Genomic DNA, 15860 nt, shown 5'->3' with positions numbered 1-15860 from the left:
GGGATAAAACAGACCCGCAATTGCTTTGCAATGATTCCATGGGTTTGCAACTTGCAAGTCTTCAACACAAAGTAGCGGGGAGGGGGGGGCGATCCAATGGTTGAGCTAGTGAAGACTGTGGATTTCTTCGGGTGTCACTGACCTTCAACAATCACCTGGAATGGGGATAGGGACTGTGGAAATTGAACGAGGTTCGGAGGACAAGACCCAGCGGGTCAGAAACTGCCTTCCCAGGTCCAGATGACACCGTATCACGATCCCGGTCCCCTTGCCATTGGATGAATGCCGAAATTACAAGTACGAAATCATACGTTGAATCCAAACATACTAAATTGTGTAGTGTCCACTATCATCCACTCAGAATGAGGTACAGGAAGAAGGATACAATTGACAAATGAAAACCCAAAGACGAAGAGAGTGAGAGAGAAGAGCGGCAAGTACTTTCTCAGTCGCTTGGCGGAAACTTGTCCTCTACCGACGCAAACCTTGCCGGCAACCCCGCAGGGAAAGTCAGACCAAATATCTGCGGCTGCTTCCCGGGCGCATCTCCGGAATCGGTCAGACACGACTGCGGCTTCTTCACAGGCTCCAACTGCATCGGTTCTGGCTGCCGCAGAGACACTGGAACGTTTCGAGCGCTTTTAGTTGCACCGCCCATGGCGTCGAAGACGGCGGTAGGCTTAGGCGCGGAGTTTTTGACCCCTGATGGCCTACCACGACCTCTCTTCACCGGCTCGTCCATCTCGTGTCCCGCTCTGCTCACACTTGCCTGCACTAACTGCTTAGATGAAGTTGCAACGCCACTAAAACTAGACTTCATTCTTTCGAAGGCATTGGGAACTTTAATCTCAGGTCCCAGAGGGGAACGGCCTGAGGAGGCTCTAGGCGTCTGCATGGCTTCGTTGCCCCTCGCCTCAACTTCGGTCCCATCCTTAACCACCGGCACATCTATGACTTGCTGACCATCGCCACGATTCAAACCGCCGACAGACGACAGCGCTGATGATGCCCCAGTCGGATGAGGCTCGCCTTGACTGCTCAACTCCATGTTATCGTCATCAACGCATTGCGTCGAAACTTTCTCCCCAGCAGCCCTTCTTGACTGAATTTTCCTATTCCTTCGTGTTTTCGGGGGAGCTGTGGTCTGGCAGGTCTCACACGTAGTCTGACGTTGAGCCGAGGGTGAGGCCCAAGGAACTTTGACACTTGCGAGTTGCTTGCAATTGTCAAACATTCGCTGCGTTGCGACAGATTGGCACTCCGGGGACCAGGCGGCATGGCCTTGATCCTTAAGATCCCTGACGCCCTCATTCTTGCAGTTGGGACACCTTTGCTTGATAGTTTTGCACGAGAATGTGCTATGTTCTTCAGCACATTTTCCGCATCGCTGAGAATTGGTGCACTGATCTTTAAAGTGACCAGGTTCGTAACAATGTACGCAGAAAAGTGGCACCGAGCGGATGTCAACAGCTCTGGATAGAACGAGCAGTTAGTGGTATGTCTCTCCCTCACGAAACCCAGCCAACATCTTGGAGATGACTTACTCAGCCGTAACCTTTGATCCACTCAAGTAAACCCACTCATTGCACAGACGGAGAGCACCCTTCTCATCAGTCAGAGTCAACACAGTCCTTCCAAAAGTCCTCGCGCTGTGGACAATCTTGACCGAGTTTTCTTTCCCCCAAGCTTCATTCCGATTATGATTTTGCTCGAATTCGGCTCTCGACAGTCTTAGTCCGTGAACTTCGACGTAGTAGTTTTCAGGGACTTGTTCGAGTTCGCCAAGTTTGAGTTCTTGGCAGACAATGTTTGAACGGCTGTAAATATCCTGCACAGCTTTGTCGTCCTTGCAGAAGATTTTGAGCACGTTTCGATCGATGCGAGCACCCAAAACTGCATCCCAGCACGACTGTTCATGACCATGGACCCCGTCATCCGGAGCGTTGTTAATGGTCCCTCTGATCTGTTGCTGTGCGCTCCCTTTCGACTTGCGTTCGCGTGTTTGTATTCTAGACACAATCTCCATGATTTGGCTTGGCTGCAGGGCGGTTGCTGCCTCGAGGTACTCCGGATGTCCCTTCATCTTGAGCCTGACCGTGGGCGGCTCGCGCATGGCACGCGTTTCGATAGGCTTCAACTCTTTTCGAATAGTCTTCAGGATCTCTTCCATCCCCTGGGGGCCATGTTGGGAAGGTCCTTGGAGCTGGAGGAGTTCTCTGAGAAGTGGTATCGATGAGAGTTGGCTCTGGTAGAGATCCACCAGACTCTGCACGACGCTCATCGTGACTTCCTCCGTCTCAAGCAACGTTTGTAGCTCTTTTATCATGTGATTGAGATTCTCGGTCCGGGGTGGCTTCGTGGGCAGAGGGGTCTGGCATCGATACGAGGGCGCGAGGGCGGGTTGTGGCGGTCGAAAGGAAGTGGTCGAAGCTATCGAGATTGAAAAACGAAGAGGTCAGTCCCGTGCGAAGAAGAAGAAGAAGAAGACGAAGAAACCGTGCAAACGTTGGCACGGCATTCTGTCACTTGCTAGAGATCAAAGAACTCACCTGCCGGGGAAGGGGTGTATAGTCGCTGTCTCTGAGAAAGGGGCTGGCCACGATCCGAGGCGGAGTCCGGCCTTGAACGCTTGTTTCTGCCCTCGAAAAGCTTTTGAACTAATCCGGCCATCTTCTATAGTTTGGTATCTCCCGCCAGAGATGTGTGTAGAATATCTCTGACAAATGCTCTTTTCAACGATTGAAGTGACGCAAAAGTTTTGAACGAAGTGGAAGAGGGGAAGGGGGAAAGTGGACGAAGCCCAGAAATCCTCCAAAGGGGGTATGTGAGTGAAAGTCCATTCCTACCGACTACTCAGACTCCAACAGCGTGGTATGTTGACCATAGAGGGCCGAAAAGACGATAGTGATATTTTCCCTGTCACCTTGCCTCTCTGCCAACCAATGGCGATGTCGTGATGATGACAGATTGTGCGAGAATTTGCCAGTTGTATCCGATGCGGTAAAGCTTGACTGGGCAATCTCAGCCCCCATCCTTGCAATTTGCAAGAGGAGAGAAAAGTAGCAAGAGGGTCCGCACCGAAGACGGAGGAGGCGTTCGGTTTTCCGGAAAGTCTGACCTTGCGAAGATTAATTATGGTGTCGTTGCTGCATACTTCGGAAATGAGAGATAGAGAGAGAGAGAGAGAGAGAGAGAGAGTCACGGGTACTCTGGGAGAAAGTACCGCAAGTACATACAATGTCTGTGGAGGTTTGGAAAGAAAGAGGGGTGATGAGCCAGAACCCGTGACTGAAAGAGGTAGCTTTTCTTGCATAATGTAACTGTGCAATGTCAGCCGTCCCCGAGGATCGTCGTCGTTGTCGGGGTCACGGCGAATGAGTGAAAACTTTTCCTCTCTTTGAAATGAGGTGCGTACTCCTGTGGTATTCCGTATGTGGCTCAGCAATTACGGCTGGCAGCGGGCGAGCTGAAAGTTTGAGGGGACTCTGGCTCCACGGCTCGGGCAACCTGGCCCTCTTGTGGGCACTGATAAGGAATCCATGGAGTTTGGAATTATGGTCTAGACCCGAGGACCAAAAAGACCTGGTGAAACTGCGATGCTGTGACTGGGGAGACTTGTCACCTGACGACCTACCTCTGCGAGTCTCCATGCATTCAACGGCCTGTCCCTGTACGGATAAAGGTAAAGATCCCGGACGCAGAGGGTGCGGAGTATGGTCTACCTGAGGTATGCATGAGAGGGATCCAGGGGAGGCTATCTAAACTCAAACACCTCGGTTGCTAGACTGTTGGTGTGCCAATTGTGTGGTGCTCGAGCAGATTAGGGAAGGCTCCATTATGAGTAGATCAACTACGGTGTCAGAATTTTCATCTGTTGTCAGACCCTTCACCGGCATCATTTCCCAAGCCCAGAGGCTAGAACCGGGCTAAGGTACTGGTTCTCTGGATCGTGGCCTGTGTCGCGGTCCGTGGACCATGCATGTCCGCAGGTGGTATTCGTACACTATGTAGCATTCAAAAATATAATCATGTCAGAAAGAATCAGGGAGTGGGGAGCGCACGACGGACGCGCCACGCGTGACGCCGGACTGAACTCTCCTCCTCCAGAATCAGAAGTATCATTGGCTTTACGAGAAACTCCCCATCCGCACCTTGCAGTCGCACCATACAGCATCAGCTGATCTATCGAAACCTTGTGTTGCTTATGATGGGACCCGGACGATGACGACGATTCGAGAGTGTCAATTGGACTCTATCTCGGTGTATCATCTACGACCTGCGTGGTGGGAAAAGAAAAGGACAGGATCCAACTCCGAACCTTCTGTCTGCCGAGCTGCCCCGTTCCAAGATGAGCGGTGGCCTAGGTACCTACCTACCTAGATAAGGTACTCCGTAGACGCCGGTCTCTACCTCAAGGTATATCACACACGCACACTCGTCGTCGATTCCGTCTTCCAATCTTCCATTGTTTTCTACATGTCTCCCATCTTTATCGCTTCCAACTCCATTGATTCATTCCATCATCATCTTTTCAACATGCACCTTAGCCGAACATCGAAGAACCGTTTGGCATCTTGTCTTTTTTCTCCTCTCTTTTTCTCCTGGCGAGCCATTCTCTTCTCGCCCGTGGCTTCATACTTCAAAGACGCCAACCATTGCGTTGGTGCTGAAGTGTAGGCCATGGGTGCCAGCTCGAGTTGCTTGAACGGCGAGATTGAAGGGGCCCTCGTCATTTGGCAGATCAACCTGAAAGCTAGCAGAATCCGTGCGAAATATCTTGTCAACCTTACCAAAAACAAGTACCCGAATGGACCACCTCATGTCATTGCCATTCAAGATCCTCCAAAGGAACTTCCATGGATTTCCACCGGGAACTACAAACCGGTGTACCGAACAGCTCGAACGCTACGCGAGGAAGACCATCCATACATACCGTGTAAGCCAACCAAGAAGGCCAAATACGAGCAACGACAGCTTGTGGATCTTGATCCAGTGGCCTTCTTGGTGTTGGACACGATTCCTGTCGGACATTGGCATCCAACTTTTCACGAGGACCTAGACGCCGACCCCCGGGACTTTCAGGACCGCCTCGACCGCCTCGACCCCCCGATGCCGCGACACGAAGACGCTTTCGCTGCGACCTTGGCCCTTTCAACCTTGGCTGGTCCCATAAACATTCACAACGTTTACAATCGCCAGACGAAAATCAATATCGACAGGCTTTTGGCCACGTGCACCTTGGGCCAGGACAACCTCCTCCTCGGCGATTTCAACCTACATCACCCCCGCTGGTCCCGCATACCCTTTGTCGGACCTATAACCTCTGACGCTCGGAGTCTCTTTCACGGGACTGAACAGGCCGGCATGGAATGCATCACTGAGCCTGGCGCCATGACGTACAGCCGAGGTAGCGACAAGGAAAAACACACCTCTACCATCGACCTGGCATTTCTCAGCCAAAGCTTACTGCATCGTTTTACAGATTGGAGCATCTTGGAAGGGGGTAACTTCGATTCAGATCATCGAATCATTCAGACCACTCTACTCATGGAGCCCGATCGAACGTCCAGCGATCGCTACCTCTGGGGCAAGGCTGACGTTGCCGGGTTTCGTGCTCATGTAGAGCGTGAGCTGGCCAACTCGGGCTTGCTGGACACGGCACTTATGAGCAAACCCGACATCAATGCTTATTTCTCCAAGTTCAACGACATCATTCGACTCGCCATCCCTTTGCATGTTCCCCTCGCCAAGCATCCCGTCATCCGCCGCTCAGCCAAGCCGCCACCTTTGAGGGACAAGCAACATCCAAATTTTGAGCAACAGGCTTCGACTCGGCTGGGCACCGATCTAGATGCGGAGCAAGACTTTGACTCTTTTTGCCGGCGCCTCGAACAGCAAACCAGGACGGAAAAGACGAAAAAGTGGCGGACCATGCTTTCTGGCGAAGGCGACGACTCCCCAACTATCCACAAGCGTGCCAAGATAGGCGCCTTCTTGAGCAAACCTCGCGTCTCCGGTCAGATACCCTTCCTCGTCGGCTCAGACAAGACCAAGTGCACAAGCCTCGAGGAGAATGCCCAGTGCCTCCGGAAATCAGTGTGGCCTAATACCAGCCAAGGGCCCACAGCACCCCCTCTTCAACTTCCCGACCTCGACCCTCTACAACCCCAGCTCTTTGCCGACCAAGTTGTCTCTGATGACGATGTCAAAGCTGTCTTGTCAGGCCTCACCCGCGGTAAGGCTGCCGGGCCAGATGGAGTTTCGCCAGACGCCCTGAAGATGCTCTACCACCCTTTTGACGAGCTTCCCGACGAGGCTGTCTACGGCGGAGGCTATGAAGCTCTCCGAGACAGCGTGAACAGCATCATCCATCCTTACATCAAACGTGGAGCGCAGGCCTGTCTGTTACACTCGTACCACCCGGACGCTTTCAAACCCTCGATTACGGTCATCTTGCCCAAACTCAACAAAGACGACTATACAAGCCCGAAAGCCTACCGCCCAGTGGCTCTGCTGTCCGTCGTCGGCAAGCTGATTGAGAGGATTGTTGCAAACCGTCTCAAGAAACTGGCCTTAGAGCACAGCGACTTGATACCCTCGACGCAGTTCGGTCTACCCGGCAAGTCCACGACCAAGGCACTGGAGCACCTCGTCAATTTGGTGCAGCAGTGTTGGTCCCCTATCGGCCGTGCCAAGTTGAAGGCCACGTTGATGACGATCGACATTACGGGCGCGTACGATCACGTCAGACGATTCGAACTGCTAAAGATCCTTCGCCAGAAGGGCGTTCCCGATTGGATTGTGCGGTTTGTCTGGTCGTTCCTCAGTGACCGCAAGACCGTCCTCAAACTCCCCGGACACACCTCTGAAGAGTTTTGGGTCGATATTGGCATTCCCCAGGGTAGCCCTCTGTCCCCCATCCTCTTTCTCTTCTTTTCCAGCCCCATTCTAGAGGCTCTTCAGGTCTCTTGTCCGTTCGCAAGTTTTGCGCTGGCCATGTCTTACGTTGACGACACCAACATTCTCGTCACGTCTCCTTCGGAAGCTCGAAACTGTGAAGCATTGAAGTTCCTCTACGACAACTTGGTGCGCTGGGCATCGCCCAACGGCATCTTCTTCGGGCCTCACAAGACATTCGTCATGCATTTCAGGAAATCCGGTAGTCATGGGCCGCCAAGCACCGAGCTTCCCGATATTCCCGGCCTCTCCAAGAACTGTCTGCAGACAGAGCTTCTTTTGCTCGGGGTTGTTGTGGATTCGAAACTCACATGGGCAGCACACATTGAACAAGTAAGTCACGCCTTTCAATTTTCATTTGCCTTCGTTTTCTTTTTTTGCTCCCTCGTGGCTGACCGTTTTGTCGACAGGTCATTACCAAAGTCAGGAGGAGGATGATCCATCTTCGCAGAATATCTGGATCGACTTGGGGGCCATCATTGCACGAGATGAAGAAGCTTTACGTCAGCTCGGTTCTTCCCATCTTCTCATACGCTTGCCCCGTTTGGTTCGTCGACGGTCGAGGCCAGAAGATCCGAGGCCAGTTGACAAAGACGTTGGTCCAATCTCTCGACGCGGAACAGGCGCGGTTTCTGCGATTCATTGCAGGTGGATTCGAGGCCTCTGCCTCGGAAGTTGTCCACAAGGAGCTGCACATGATTCAGCTTTCGGTCTATCTTGAACAACTTGCTCTCAGGCACCGGATCAACAACCTCTATTCACCAGAGTATCGGGACCTCGAGGCAATGTGGGACAATGTCTTTACAGACATTGCAACGGAGCAGGAGTTGGGCGCTCATCCTTACAAAGCCCTCTACGGCCAGGCGGAATCCTTGTGGCTCGAGATGCGCGAGAGGGTTCTGGATAAGCAGCTTTGCCGAGCGAACTGGAACCCCGAGCAAGCCGTGCAGTCAGAAGCCGAGGGCTGGGCCGATCCCAAGCGCCGCAAGGCCATCATCAAGGCCTACCTGAAGGACATCTCTATGGAGAGGAGCAGTCTAGCGTGGGATCGATACAGAAACGACCGAAGCGGCAAGGTCCGCAACATCAACCGCAACACTCCGGCTCTCAAGGAAAACTGGGGCCCAGAGAGTCTCAAGTACTATCAAGGGCTCACGCGTGCTCAGAGTAGCATGTTGTTCCAATGCCGCAGTGGGGTGATAGGGTTGAACGGCTATCTCTTTTCGCTTAAGGCGAACGTGAGTCATTTTATTCTTCTTCCTCTTCCTCTGCATCTTTCTCTGCCTCTTCACCGGGCCCATCTTCTTTTACGCTATGAGTCTAACTTCTCGTCTTTACTGCAGTTGGTTGAGACACACCGATGTCGCTGTGGTCATCCGATGCAGACGGCCGAACATCTCTTTGCCCATTGCAAACAGCTCACCTTCGAACGCAGTCGCTTGCGTAAGCATGTCGGCGTAATCAACTTCGATTTGCTGGTCACAACCGAGGCCAACGTAGCCACGGCGTGGGCGATTCGCCATTTCGACATCGCTCAGTTCAGGTGGACGGGCAAACACATGCCGCTTCCCTGCTGATTACGGCCCGCAGCTTCCCACCAACCGCACCCACCATTTTTCGGAGGCAAGCTTCCTTTTTGTCTTTCCTTCTCTCGTCTTGTTGTGCCCTCCATTCTTTCCAGACGTCGACCACACGTCTATGCATCTCATTGCGCCGTACCTTCTTTGGTCTCGGATCTAGTGTACCCAAGACTGCTACTAATGCCTCGTCGCATCATTGTTTCCCCCGTCCTCCCCCTGGACTCTTCGCCCTGGTTTTCTCCTTTGTCTTCTGTTCCGGGTCGGTGCCACGGCATTCCTGTCCAACCTGTCAGCCTACCTCGCCTTTGTACAGTAGCACACCTTAGCCCAGACTTTCAATTCAATCCCCTTTTGCCCTCACCCCCCGACGGAGCAATCCGCCGGGGCCGTACCGTGTATTACGTATTGGGGTGAGATCTTCGGTGACCTTGCAGTCCTTGCATTCCATGATCGCCTCACTGACCTGTTATGAATCTAGGAAAACTGGGTATATTGCGCTCCATACCTAACTACTAATCAAAAGTAAGTGGACCTCCCCAGCGTTGCTTTGTGCTTTCATGACGCGATCCGTTTGACTGACTGGCGGACCGAGCCGCAGCAGCAGTCAACCGACTCGACCGTTGTCTTCCTTTCATCAAGTACGCGGCCTGCTCGTTCCTTGCGTTGCTCTACTATGCTAACAGTCGTATTGAAGCAGCTCCCGACCTTCCCCCGCGTGAGTATGCCCGCCCTGTCCTTTCTCTCCCATACGAGGCATCAGTAACAGGTCTGACAGAGTCCTCCAAGTTCCAGCCGTCTAGAGGGCGAGCTGCACCCACTCCAACGCACATAAGACCTCCTGGTGCCAGCCCGCGTGGGCGGCCAGATCCCGCATCACATACTCCTTCTCGTCGAGGGTCAGGGGGCCCCTTATATATTCCCTCACGTCCATAATATGGCCCGTATCGGAGGGATTTCTGGCTCCGTAGAGCATGATTTCCAAGCCGGCGTCGATATGCCGTAAGTCGCTCGATGCTCGACCAAACTACAGAAACTAACGGTATTCCCCAGGGATCTTGACGTCCGTGCCGGCCCGGCTGTCCACGGCGTTCGTACTGTCGCCCAGCCGGATTCCGCACCGCCGGAAGGTACTTCGCCACTTCTTGGGCGTGCCCACGTTGGCCACGATGGCCACAGCGTCGAGCTGGCCGGTAAGTTCTTTCTGAAGACTTTTTGTTCCTTGGTCGGGAAGAACCCCTCTGCAAATGAACCCTGCTGACCAGACTGTGTTAGAAGAGGGCGCCCAGCCCGAGAGGGGCAGACTTGTCGACGGGCATCTTTGGGTGAGGCATGCCGCTTTCTTGTCCCCCGTACTCATAAATGCCACTGACACTCTTCCGAGAGAGTTCTAGCCCACTGATTGCTGACTGTATGCTGGGAGGTATTGCTCTCTTTCGTTCTATTTTTGGATGAGCAAAGCTAACCATGATTTAGTAGAGTAGGTTCTCGTCGAGGTGGTATTTTGACTGGCCAACCTCTTGACTGGTTGTCTGACTAGCTGTCCAGGTGGTGGTTTGTGTGTTGATGGGTTTGTTTGGTGGATTTGTTTGGTGGATTTGTTTGGTTTGAATGGAGGTTGGTCATAAGTGCTTCTACTCTATCCCTGTGGTAGACGCTAAATACCCTTAGAGCAGCTTTGGGCGATGTTGGAAGCGATGAGGATGGAAAGAATCTTTGCGAGCTCTGGTACGGCAAGTACGATGTAAGTTTCATGATGCACCAAACAACGACTGACATGAGAGGAAGAAGAGCAGCAGATATTGGCCCATTTGGCCCTTTCTCCGGAAACCTCTACGTCGCCATCAAAGTTCAGAACCTCTGCGGTTGAGGGTGAGTAAATTTCCTACTACGGATGCATTACACAATGACAGCCATTTTTGAGATGAACTTTTGCTAATACCCATCGTGCCAGAAGGCCGCCTCCGACTATTGCGGCCGACCATTGCGGCCAACCATTACGGCCGACCTCTGCCGTCGACCTTTCCGGCCGGCGCCGCCGCGTGAGTATGTCGCTCAGCCTGTCGTTAGCAAGCAGCGTACCCCTCCCTCATCTTCTAGAGAATAGAGACATGGAGCTAACACGAGATTGAGCGAAGAGGGCAGCTTGCCTATCCCGAATTGCATGGCGGTTTTCGTATCGAAATCACTATATTGCGTTGAGCGCGTGCTTGGGGCACATTGCGCGTATTGTGTAGTTAAAAAGTGTACCGTATCGTGTGATTTCCCTTGAAAGCGTGATCCCGTTAAGGTCGATCTTTTGCGCCTGTAAAGCCGGAAAAAAACCACCACATAAAAAACAATTGTCCCTTAATATTTTTCCTCCGTTGCCGTGATCTATCGCTCGTCGTCTCAATTGTCAAGTCAGGTGTATGCTTTGACATTAATCCTTCAGGCTGTCCAGCGTCAGGCGACTGACTGGTAAGGTACCTAGGTTCCTTGTGTTACCCACCTCTAAGAGGTGTACTCCTTATTCAGAGGCTCGGATTCTATGGCCCAGGCCAACAAGGTGCCTGAGGGGCGGGTAAATTTGGCTGTTTGGCGAGGAACTCCCCAAGTGTCGTGGTTACCTGCAGTGAGTAGGAATACGTACCGCGGCACCGCGGTCTCGTCCATGGCTCAGCCAAGCCTTACCGTAGGCCCACAGCGAAGTAATCTCTTGTCAGTGGAAGCTGGGCAGGCAGCCTGAGATACCTACCGGAAGTAACTGGTGTTTTCGGGCTATCTTGCCTTGAGGTAAGGTAGGTACGGAGTGCAGTAGGTAACGTACCTTGTACCTCAAGGTAGGTAGGCTCAAGTCAGTAAATAGTGGGCTACATACATCGCCGCGCGACCCACTGCCGCCACTGAACGTACATTTGCCCGCACAAAGTAGTGGCAGAAGGCGCGTAGGTACATGCATGACCCGGCGAAGGTTGCCTTAGGTTATTAAGGTACATAGGTACTTTCCATAATATACCTGCCTATTTTCTGCACCTTAGGTACCTTACTTTCTATGGCACTTTCCTACACATGCATGCCAACTCCTCGAAAGTCCTCATTCAGGTGCTCAGAAATGTATCTTTTTGTGACTAAGCTCTGAAAAGATATCGTGCGGGCAAATGGTGCGTTCTGTCAGGCGTAGGGTGGAAAACATCATAGTTAGGCAGATGCGCTACGTGACTGCCTTCTGCGGGTGCACTTGGTACGTAAGATAGGGGACCACAAGGTACCTACCTGTCTGGCTGCCTTTCTCCGCTGTGCCATCCCCACCTGCGAACCTTGACCACCCCGGGCCACCCAGCACGCTTAAATACCTTTCACCTCTCCCCGTCGTGCCTGTCGCCGCCCAACACCATGTTCAACAACCGCTAGCATCTCATCCCTGCGCAAACCCCCACGATACAAAACATCCGCCTGGCATCTTCTTCAATTGTCACACAGACCCGACTCCTACGTAATCGGGAGGAAGGAGCTCGCAATGGCTACATTTTTTACATTTTTTCACCTCCCTCGAGAGCTGCGGCACATCATTTACCAGCTCTACGTCGTGTCCGACGGAGGCTATGTCCTCAATCCCGAAACCAACAAACTCAGAGATGCCCTGGGCAGACCAATCGACCTGGCTTTCGCGTACACATGCAAGCGCGCTGCCGACGAAATGAGGGGCCTTGCACTGGAGGCGAACACCATTACCGTTTCAACCTTTTACTCGCCAGACGAACGCCACAGAGCTAGAGACTTTGATCTCGTCACCATGATGCTAAATGAAGAACTGGAAAATGCACTTCACTGTTCACAGCATCTTCTCTGGGATGATACATGTGATGACATATCGGGGGCGTTCCCAGAGTTCACGCCCGTTCTTGACATGATCAGACATGATTCGTGGGGCATATCAACCAGGCAAGGCCCATGGGGTGAACCTCACTCCGTTTATCGAGATTTCGTACGCTTCGCTTTGCGAGCCATTCTAAGCACTAATGACAGGCATCGGCTCAATGACGACTTCACGGAACTCTCATACAACATAAATGACACCCAACACCTTCTCGATATGGAGCCGAACCCTTGGACCATTCCAAGGCAACATGATCTCCGACAGATAATGGATGCGCTCGGCGGGAAACATTCAATAAGAAAGTTTGGTCTCGAAAGATTCTGGATGGGCTCTGAATGCGCCAGACGTGCCATGTTTCGCTATTCCGCAGCCGCTGTTGCCATTCGGTTCCTGGAATCCAATACGCCTGCGACCCGAGCGCACATGAGGGACATCGTGCTGATTGAAGATCAGGAGTCTGTTTCAAATCCCGAGTGTCACGCAATGGGGTTGATACCTTATTGTCAAGAGAATCCCGAGTTGCGGATAGAGCGACGTGTCAGCCTGTGGCGGAACGCTTTTTTTCATCTGCCGGGGGAAGCACTTGGTGAGCGGACACACCAAGACTACAATCTCGGTCTAGACGCTAATAAGATCTCTTACGCCGTCGCCCGCTGGGTTATTGAGGTATTGCCACTCGTCCCCGCCGGTATGCCCGCCAAATCATTTACGTTGGTCTTGGATGGAGAGGGTGAGCCGCAGTGTTCGGAAATTTTCCAGACTGTCGTTCTGCGCGATGCTGCGTGGCAGCAGGCGATGGAAGAATGTTTCCAAAGCGGCGCCCTTCCGTCAGAGCCGTATGGGATGAGGAGAAATACCCAGAGGACTCCGTTACTCGACTTCCCCGCCTTTAACGACTGTTATCTGTTTGACAAGTTCCCGCAGGTAATGCAAGAAATCGTCGACGGGACGTCCATAGTTCGTTGCAACTTTGGCACTGGGGACTTTGTGGACACGGAGCCATTCAAGTTGGTCGCGAAGAAGGGGTTATGGAGCGTAGATCACTGGAGATTCCACTGGTACGAACGTCAGAAGAAGACCTATCAGCCTTCTCCTCCGTTGCCGTCGTGGAGCGACATCAAATCTAGCTATCTCTCTGATCGCCATGTTGCATTCACGCCCTCTCTGACTGAAATGATGTCAAGCTCTTCCGCCCCTCAGGGCCTGCGGTGGCAGTAGTATAGAGACTACTATCGCGCGGAGCAGCCACGGAGTTCAAACATGTCACACTAGACAGGACTAGCATATGTCTTCAGTCGACACAACGAGATAAGAAAAAGAGAGGTAAAAGAATAAGAAGAAGAAAAAAAAAAGGGGGTTGAGGGGGGGGGGGGGGGGGTTAGATTAGCCTTAGTATCCGAGGAGGTTTCGTTCGCTGGCGGTAATTACTGATCATCACACCCAAACAAAGTTGAGAAAGTCATCTGTCAAAAGCTTCACGATCTCCTCCAGAGACATGACCTGCGCGTTCCCAAAGCCCGCACCTTCGGAACTTCAGCCAGATCGCCACTGAGGTGGTAGCGAACGACGAAGGAGAGAGGAGGGCATTTTTGTCCAATCTTCTGGAGGTCATAGTCCGGAAGATAAGGGTCGAGAGGGAGGAAGGAGAAGGCAGGATCGGAACATGTTAAAATGATAAGAACATGATGGAGAATTGACAACTAGGCAACATGCAGCTTGTGGGCGATGGAAGTTTGGGCCATGCAATGCGCAAAAAGCCCTCTTTGGAGATATTCTAGTACCAAAAACTAGCCTTTTTTCTTTTCTTTTTTAATTGACCAAATGATTTCACTGCCGCTCCGGTGTCTCTTTTCTCCTTCTCCATAAACTCCCTCCTGAAGTCTTTTTTCCTATCGCAAGTCCCCCCCCCCCCCCCCCCCCCCCCCCCCCACACAAACAAAACAAACACCAACCCCCCCCACACACCACCACCCCCCCCCCCCCCACCCACCCCCCCCCCCCCCCCCCCCCCCCCCCCCCCCCCCCCCCCCCCCCCCCCCCCCCCCCCCCCCCCCCCCCCCCACCAAGAAAAAAACAAAAAAGCCGTCGTCGCGGCCGGGTATCATCGATCCCGCTCTTCAATCAAACCCTCTCTCCTCCTCCCTCGCTTCCCCTGATCCCCTGCATTCACCGCCCACGCTTCATACCAGCCTGACTCAGCAAGTCCACGTTGCGCGGCAAGTCAAAATCGCCCCTCGCCTCGAACCAGAAGAGCATCTCCGGCTCCGGGCCCGTCGGCTTTGTCGGTTTCTTCTTCTTCTGCGACTGCCCAGACATGACCACGTCCCCATCTCCACCACCGCCGCCGCCCTCCTCATCGCTCTCCTCCTCCTCGTCCTCATCATCGTCATCCTCGTCATCCTCCTCGAGCCCCCTCCTCAGCCCAGTCCTCACATTCTCCACCCCCATCCGCCGCTCGTCCTCGGTGTACACGTCCCCCGCCTCCTCGAGGACGTACTTTTGCACCCGCTCGACGGTCCACGCGCGCACGTCGCGCCACACCGCCTCGAGCTGGGCCTCGCCGCCGCCGTTGCCAGCACCGACAGGTCCACCAGCAATACCGGGCCCGCCGCCAATGCCAACACTGCTGCCGTCCGACGAGGAAGGAGGAGCGACGTTCGCGCCACGCAGCTCCCGCGTCGTCTCCCGCCCGCGCTCGACCCACTCCTCGACGCCCGGCTCGAGCTTCTTGCGGAGCAGCTGCAGCAGGATGTTCTCGTGCACGCGGCCCGGGTAGGCGACGTCCGGGAAGACGTGGAGGTGCTGGAAGACGTGGGTGTTTTCTGTCAGGGTCTCGAGGAGGGATTGGAGGTTGCGGAGGAGGATTTGGGATTGTGCTTGGAGGGACGCTCTGTTTTTGTCGTGGCGCAAAATGTTAGCACGTCTAGAAATCTTTTTTTCCTTCTTTCTTGAATCGTGTGTCTTGATGGATGTGGAGCTACGAGGAAGGAGGGGGGGGGGGGGGGGGGTTTGGGGGGGGGGGGGGGGGGTCTCTTTTAAGGGCCCCCCCCCCCACCCCGGGGTGGGTTGGGGGGGGTGGAAAAGGCGGTGGGCGGTCTCCCCATTTCCTTTGTAATCATCGGGGGGGGTGTGGGGGGGGGGGGAGCTTACGGGGGAGGAAGCGGGTTGCTCTTCAAGACGTCCATCCGCAGACCCTGGATGCTGTTGGAGAGTTGGAACAGACGCTGGCGCGTCTGCTCAATTGCCTTGAATTCATCGGCCGTGATGCCGAGCGCGTTCGGCTTGTCCATTGCCCGTGGTCTTTTTTTTTTCCCCGTGCGTTGTTTCGTCTTCGTGCGGCTCGTCGCAGATCGGAGAAAAGTAGAGGTTCTTTGGGGATCGTAGCGGGTGATGGAAATCGCACAGCTCACGCGACTCGACGCGCCGGGGAATGTTGAGTGTTTAGCGAGTCGCAGAAGGGGAAAAGG

At 53.6% G+C, this 15860-nt stretch overlaps 5 protein-coding genes across 5 annotated transcripts; 3 read left to right on the top strand and 2 right to left on the bottom strand.

Annotated features, from left to right (window-relative positions):
* Positions 1 to 445: 445 nt before the first annotated feature.
* Positions 446 to 2670, bottom strand: CABS01_14034 (uncharacterized protein; the record flags this gene model as incomplete). Its single annotated transcript, XM_060547374.1, has 4 exons — positions 446 to 1333; positions 1439 to 1472; positions 1545 to 2430; positions 2550 to 2670. The coding sequence occupies 4 exons, from the start codon at positions 2668 to 2670 to the stop codon at positions 446 to 448; spliced, it is 1929 nt and encodes a 642-aa protein (XP_060393724.1).
* A 2010-nt stretch (positions 2671 to 4680) lies between these two features.
* Positions 4681 to 8534, top strand: CABS01_14033 (zinc knuckle; the record flags this gene model as incomplete). Its single annotated transcript, XM_060547373.1, has 2 exons — positions 4681 to 7290; positions 7368 to 8534. 2 exons carry the CDS (start codon positions 4681 to 4683, stop codon positions 8532 to 8534), a joined length of 3777 nt encoding a protein of 1258 aa, XP_060393723.1.
* Positions 8535 to 9471: 937 nt separating this feature from the next.
* CABS01_14032 (uncharacterized protein) lies at positions 9472 to 10404 on the top strand (the record flags this gene model as incomplete). Its single annotated transcript, XM_060547372.1, has 3 exons — positions 9472 to 9536; positions 9588 to 9727; positions 10211 to 10404. 3 exons carry the CDS (start codon positions 9472 to 9474, stop codon positions 10402 to 10404), a joined length of 399 nt encoding a protein of 132 aa, XP_060393722.1.
* A 1629-nt stretch (positions 10405 to 12033) lies between these two features.
* On the top strand, positions 12034 to 13611 carry CABS01_14031 (uncharacterized protein; the record flags this gene model as incomplete). Its single annotated transcript, XM_060547371.1, has 1 exon — positions 12034 to 13611. One exon carries the CDS (start codon positions 12034 to 12036, stop codon positions 13609 to 13611), a length of 1578 nt encoding a protein of 525 aa, XP_060393721.1.
* A 948-nt stretch (positions 13612 to 14559) lies between these two features.
* Positions 14560 to 15683, bottom strand: CABS01_14030 (RNA polymerase II mediator complex component Med8; the record flags this gene model as incomplete). The annotated part of the gene is made up of 2 exons (XM_060547370.1): positions 14560 to 15283; positions 15544 to 15683. 2 exons carry the CDS (start codon positions 15681 to 15683, stop codon positions 14560 to 14562), a joined length of 864 nt encoding a protein of 287 aa, XP_060393720.1.
* Positions 15684 to 15860: the final 177 nt, after the last annotated feature.

This window comes from Colletotrichum abscissum, assembly GCF_030869225.1.
Source record: "Colletotrichum abscissum strain IMI 504890 chromosome Unknown Scaffold_50.1, whole genome shotgun sequence".
In the NCBI taxonomy this organism is placed as follows: domain Eukaryota; kingdom Fungi; phylum Ascomycota; class Sordariomycetes; order Glomerellales; family Glomerellaceae; genus Colletotrichum; species Colletotrichum abscissum.
The sequence above is the reverse complement of the archived record's forward strand: the minus strand, read 5'-3'. Positions and strand labels throughout refer to the sequence as shown.